This window comes from Amborella trichopoda, chromosome 1 (assembly GCF_054954075.1).
Source record: "Amborella trichopoda isolate Santa Cruz 75 chromosome 1, AtrichopodaSantaCruz75HAP2 v2.0, whole genome shotgun sequence".
Classification (NCBI taxonomy): domain Eukaryota; kingdom Viridiplantae; phylum Streptophyta; class Magnoliopsida; order Amborellales; family Amborellaceae; genus Amborella; species Amborella trichopoda.
In genome coordinates this window covers 37060445-37066914 of record NC_142336.1, presented here as the reverse complement: position 1 = coordinate 37066914, position 6470 = coordinate 37060445, and the positions used below count along the sequence as shown (strand labels likewise).

Here is a 6470-nt window from a genome sequence, read left to right as displayed (position 1 = left end):
TTTTACAAGCGAGTTTGACCCCTTAAATAATATTTTCGCAAATTAAATTCATGATGCGGCACACCACATAACACAAATGTTGATAAGGGGACAGACAACAACCCTTAAATAATATTTTCACAAAATAAATTCATGATACGGTACACCACATAACACAAATGTTGATAAGGAGACAGGCAACAACCAAGAACTAACTGGAAGAGAGTCATGATACGAAACATAACACAAATGTTGATAAGGGGGCAGGCAACAACCAAGAAATAACTGCAAGAGAGGTCTACACAATGTTAACCAGATACTGATCGATTTTTACAGTAATTAAAGCATTAGTGAACGTTTGTAAGATCAAGAAACAATAGTGTAACCGGTTTTTAATAGAGAGAGAGAGAGAGAGGAGGTTTCAATTTAACTTTTAAATCTGACTTCCATAGAAAAACTGAAATAATGGGGGTGATATAAATAAGCTACATCAACCTGTACATCATACCGCAAGGAAGCCCTGATACTCAAAGCCAAACACATAAATGATACAAAAACAAATAAATGGTGAGGAAAGGCTTGATTCACTAGCTTCACTCCAAAGTTGAGAAATAATTTGAACTCATTACGCCAGCCATATTACAGTTTCTAGAGTATGCGTTCATGTATGAAATAAGATGAGTAAGATTGAGCCCCAAAGAGTACGGTAAATAAATCTTTTTACATGATTAAAAGGCAAATAACAAAGAGAAAGTAGATTACTAAATTCTCGAAGCAATCATGGGGATTGAGTTTTGCAGGTAAGCACTGGCTGCTGCCACTCCACTCCCTAGCTTCACAGGGTAACCCACATCCTTGAGAATCATCTCCACCCCACTCAGGCATCCCAGCAATTGTAACTGCAAAACAATGCAACAATTATATAAATTTCTCTGTCACACACACACACATGCACACACACACAGTCACTCCGCACACACAAATTATATAAATTTCTCTGTCACACATGCACACACACACAGTCACTGCACACACACAAGTTTTTAAGTTCATAAGAGGGGGTGTAACAAATGGAGAAAAAGATGATACAGGTTTATCATACCATAGGCCAGAGGGCCCCTGTTGAATCTCACAGGTAGCCGGCATTGAGTGTTAGTATATGTTTTGAATTTTACATTTGAGTGTTAGTAAATGTTTTGAATTTTATTCAAGTCTAATAAACCAGGTAGTGCCTCATCTAGGCACTCCAAAGAAAAATAAAAATAAAACGTAAAAAACGAAAAATGGGCTGAAATGTGTCCACTTTGTTGGTAATGCTGGCTACCAATAAAATCTTTATCCAACGAATGGATGGTTAGGGATGGGACTTGCATGAATGTGATCTTGATCCAACATGAACTTATCCCAAAGAAGAAAAAGATGTGCTCAAAGTAGAGCTAAATTATCCAGAGATATGTTCCCACCATTTCTTCCAATAGCCATACTCCTCTCTTAATTCTTTAATGATGACTAAGGTTGAAACTTTCATTAAATCAATAGATCATTCTTCAAAAAGTATCATCATTGTTCTATTGAAAATTTAAACCACTAAAATAGATAAGAGAGTACCCTTAGATATGAGAGAGAGAGAGAGAGAGAGAGATTATATACCTCATTAAGGTTGCCAAGATGCCCTATTCTGAACACTTTTCCTGCCACTTTGTTCAAGCCCAGTCCCAAGCTTAGGTTGTATCTATTCCAAGCCCTCCTCACAATCTCTGAGCTATCAATATTTGCTGGAATCACCACAGCTGTGACTGTGTCACTAAACCACTCCTCCTTTTGGGTGCAATTCTTCAAACCCCATGCTTCAACAGCAAGCCTGTATGGTAAACAATAGCTAAATTTAATTGAAACATGGGAAGGTAAGCTGGTTGTATTTGAACGAAATCCATAAATTATGAGGAGCCAATAGGAAAGTTAAGAAAAGAGAAACCCAACTTCTAAAAGAAGACATGGTATGCTGGTGCCTTTCCATATTCCCATGAACATAGGCAGTCACTAAAGGAAGAAATAGACAAAACCAATTGAAAAAGGGTACGTTTACTATTTTCAAATAGTTTTTCTTTAAAAGTGGCTTCCCCATTTCCACACACACATGTAGATGATCCTAAACTACTGTCATCAAAACTAGACCGGCCAATGAATCATTGAGAGGTATGATCCAATCAAAACTAATTTGACCTTCAGTTAAAAAAATAAAGAAAATTATGAAGAATAGGTAAAAATATGAAATATATTAACAAAAAATTGACCGACCTTGTTTACTAGTCTAACCAAAAAGCATGTCATTTCAATTGGCCACAATGTTTGACTGGTTTTCGATTGTTTTAACTTTGGACTGGACTAAACAAGGCACCTGTTGAATTGTTTGGTCCGGCATTGATAACATTAATCCCAAGAGATTACAGAAGTGGATTAATGAGATGTAGATAGAGAGAGTAGTAGTATTAGTGGTAATGCAATAGTAGTAGTTGTAGCAGCAGTACCTAGTTGCTTTTCCAAGTCGGCTGTGCCTTGCAATGACATTGTCAAGTCCCTCCTCAAAGATGAGATCAAGAGCAGCTCTAAGTCCATAGAGGAGTTGGATAGAGGGTGTGTATGGCCAATAGGTCCCCATCTTATAAAACCTCAAATAATCATTCCAATCAAAGAAAACCCTCACAGATTTAGCAGACTTGGAAGCCTCTAATGCCTTCGGACTAGCACACACAAGACCGATGCCAGTGGGCAGGGAGAGTGCCTTTTGCGAGCCAGTAAGGGCCACGTCGATCCCCCACTCGTCCATGCGAAAGTCCAAAGCACAAATGGAAGAAACTCCATCCACAAGCAGCAATGCAGGGTGCCTGAGATCATCTGAGGAGAGATTCCACAAAAAATAGATGATAAACTGATTGTTAGAACCCTCACATATATATATATATATATATATATATATATATATATATAGAGAGAGAGAGAGAGAGAGAGAGAGAGAGAGAGAGAGAGAGAGAGAGAGAGAGAAAGAGAGAGAGAGAGAGCAATGTCTAAAATAATTAAGAAGTATATCATAGCATATGTAACCGTACTGTGCAATTTGGTACATATAGAGTTAGCATCCATTTTAAACAAAAATTTGGTACAAGTACCATTATATTCAAAATTTCAAACACATCATAGACCTTACAAAAGATCAAGTAGATCCATGTTCTACCTGAACAATGACAGATTCCAGGCTACTTCCCAACAATGGTTATTCTGAATTAGCTCAATGATTTTTTTATTTCTGTTGTATCCATACAAAGATCGTACCTAGGAATCACCTGAATAGGTTCGGTCTACTTAGAAACGGACCCCTAGTGATTCAGGATCTGATTCGGGTTTTTAAGACCTTGGCCCTATAAATAGATGGGGGATGTTGGAGAGAGAGATTGGGACGATGGTGGCCCCCCTGCTCTCTTCAACATCTTTAATAGATCGACTGTATAGTGCTTAGCTCAGATTTACCATAGTTAACATAACATTTTTTCAAAACTTGTTTTCTAAAACAAAAATAAGATAAACAAAAATGGGAAAAATTGGGAAAGTTGTCAAGATATTAACAATGCATGTTAATTCTTTCCCCAAGGATTTTAAGAAAATGGAAATATTTGTTATCATGCTCTACAAAGAGTAGAAAAGCAATATTTGATATGAACATATTGCTAAAATTCTAATATTGAAGCACACATGCACACGCCAGATTCCGATTATTTAGTCATTTGTACTACGATTACTTAGTCATTTGTACTAAACTATGACTATAGGATTCTGCCTCTTTGTAAAGTAGATTAGGATGCAATGGCAGCAACAGTATAAGCAATCACAAAAACATGAAACAAAAAGGGAATCAATCTATCTCTGTTACTTTTAGAATGTTTTGTATTTTTTGGCTACTTTGTAGAAATACGAGGAAGGATAAATATTGGAAAGTATTAAAAAAAGATGGCTAACCTAGGTTAAAAAGGCCAGAATCAACCCAAGCCATTAGGTGTGAAATTATGAAGTTTGAGTGAATTTTCCTCAAAAACTGTGGAAGGAAATGATGCACCCCAGAGGTTCGATTTTACAACTGCTTGGGGTGTTTGTGGAGTTTATGCGCGAAAGGTAACAGGCCCAAAATCTTTGTAGCAAGATAGCCATAAAGAATACTACATTGTTACTAAATGCAAAAGTTAGCACATTAAAAAAAAAGATGGTCATAAACAATGTGAAAAGAATAGAGCCAAATGCTACAAAAATAACCAACTTTACAAAAAGATTGGGAAGAATACTCTCAATTGTCACACATCTTAGTTCAATCTATCCATCCCAGCACTACTCTTGCATGAACATGCTTAGTTGTCCAAGATCAGGAAAAATAGATTCATATGTACCAAAGCTCAGACAGATATGGGACCAAAGAAAACTTATGAAATGAATTTAATGCTTACCCAGGATTCTCCTAACTGTTGCAAGATTGTTAGTGACTCCAGTTGCTGTCTCATTATGAACAATGCAAATGGCCTTAATGGTGTGCCCTCTATCCTCGGCCAGTTTCGACGCGAGCGCATCGAGATTCGCTCCTTGTCCCCATTCACTCTCTATAACATCCACATTGAAATTGAGGCGTTGTTGTTGATCGATCCATAGGAGACTGAATTGCCCCATTAGGAAAGAAACGATTCGATCTCTTGGTGACAGAGTGTTTGTTAATGCACTCTCCCATGCTCCAGTACCTGTGCTTTCAAGACAAGGAATTCAAAATGATGAAATGAAAGAAGGCAAAGTGTACTATAATCCCATGAGCATAGAAATAATATAGTTCATTGGATCAGCATCATTGAATCAACATATGAATGGTGCAGTACACGTAGTGGGACCCACAATTGGGGACACATTATGCACAGGTGGTTCCACGTATTCTCTAATAATCATTGTCGCTCCATTTATTGGATTATGATATCTCGAAGGACTCGTGTTTCCATAGTCCATGGGAATATAGTTTATTCCATAGAGGATTATCCAAACTCCATGTTATATATATATTTTTTTTTTCCAGAACATAGCACCATAGTACGTAGTAGAACAACCATCTGATGTGAGATCTGATAGCTAGGGTATGTTACAAAATTCAAGAAAATTTATTTTGAACTTTGAGCTTGGTCAATAGAAAAAATATACCCATCCAATTTCACATATAATGGTCAAGATTAATTGTGACTACCTCGTACAAAAAGTAAATAGTCTCATTATATACTTTGTCAATTTTCTAATGGGTTCTTTTTGAGCATCAATATTAACTCGTTGATGATTCTTCTTTCGGAGTTTAATAATAAGGGATTCTACTCTACGAAACCATTTAACTTTAATCCAAGAAGGTCATAAATATCCTTAGCTATTCAATTTTAAATTGGACTGGTTGAGTTGTGTCAGAATTCGAAAAATGTTTTTTTGAATTTTGAACCTAATCAACGACACATTTACATCCACCCGATTTGAGATCTGATCGAAAAAAGAATTGTGACCCAATGTAGGAAAAATCGATAAAAGTGACTCGAATCTAGTGTAGGAAAAATCCCAACCCAACCCTTTTTTTTTTAAGAAATTATATAAAATTTCAAAAAATAAGGGATTTTGTTTATAATGCATTTTTCAATGTTTTTCATACAGCAAAGATTGGAAATTGTTCAGGCCATAAATATTTATTTTAAATTTTTTGCCCTTTTTTTTAAAATATCAAAAATACTTTAAATTATTATTATTATTATTTTATTAATTTTTAACTTCATCATAATTTAAATATACTTTTTATATTTTATTAATTATTTTATAATTTTTTAATCGTAAGAAACTTGTCCGATTAGACGGGTTGATTGAACCGACCGGTATACCTAGGCCTAGAAGGGTCCAAGAGAGGGAGACAGAGTTGTGGTACCTGTAGTGGGGATGAGGAAGGGGGTTCCACTGGTGGTCTTGAAGATCTTCTTGACATCCTCGAGGAGTGTCTTAGTCAATGCAGGGATAGCAGGGGAGCGATAATCCTCATTGTTCCTGTTCATTGCCCTTATCACGGGCTCAGGAATATTGACTGGCCCCGGCACAAACAAGTGGTTCCTCCCAGGTCCATACATGTAATCCATCTTCTCTCTCTCTCTCTAAACACAACAGCAAGCTCCTTTTAGACAGAGATTCCTCCTTGTGCAAACCGACTGCTCACACAATTTCTCCTGCAAAACCATCATTCTCAATCAATAAAATGGAGAAATAGAGGAGAGAGAGAGAGAGAGAGAGAGAGAGAGAGGAAGTTTGGTTTTTTATTTCCTTTCGGATTTTCAATGATAATGATCAAGTGACAGGTCTAATAGCTCATAACACCAAATCACCAAGAAGTGATCAAAGAGCACATAGATTCCTTCTACCAAACAAGAGAGAGATCAAAATCCAAATAATTG

General features: G+C 36.5%; 1 protein-coding gene across 1 annotated transcript; it reads right to left on the bottom strand.

The window, feature by feature from the left end:
- Positions 1–583: 583 nt before the first annotated feature.
- AGT (alanine:glyoxylate aminotransferase) lies at positions 584–6237 on the bottom strand. The gene is made up of 5 exons (XM_006843314.4): positions 5954–6237; positions 4470–4754; positions 2508–2874; positions 1630–1840; positions 584–878 (listed from the first exon to the last, which is right to left on the bottom strand). Exons 1-5 carry the CDS (start codon positions 6156–6158, stop codon positions 741–743), a joined length of 1206 nt encoding a protein of 401 aa, XP_006843377.1. The 5' UTR covers positions 6159–6237; the 3' UTR covers positions 584–740.
- Positions 6238–6470: the final 233 nt, after the last annotated feature.

Excerpts from the sequence above, each read along its gene's own strand:
- AGT (XM_006843314.4), bottom strand. The coding sequence starts at position 6,158 with ATGGATTACATGTATGGACCTGGGAGGAACCACTTGTTTGTGCCGGGG. Across the intron at positions 4,755-5,953 it reads CTTCCTCATCCCCACTACAG|GTACTGGAGCATGGGAGAGT; the intron begins GTACCACAACTC and ends TTGAAAGCACAG. Across the intron at positions 1,841-2,507 it reads CGACTTGGAAAAGCAACTAG|GCTTGCTGTTGAAGCATGGG; the intron begins GTACTGCTGCTA and ends TTTACCATACAG.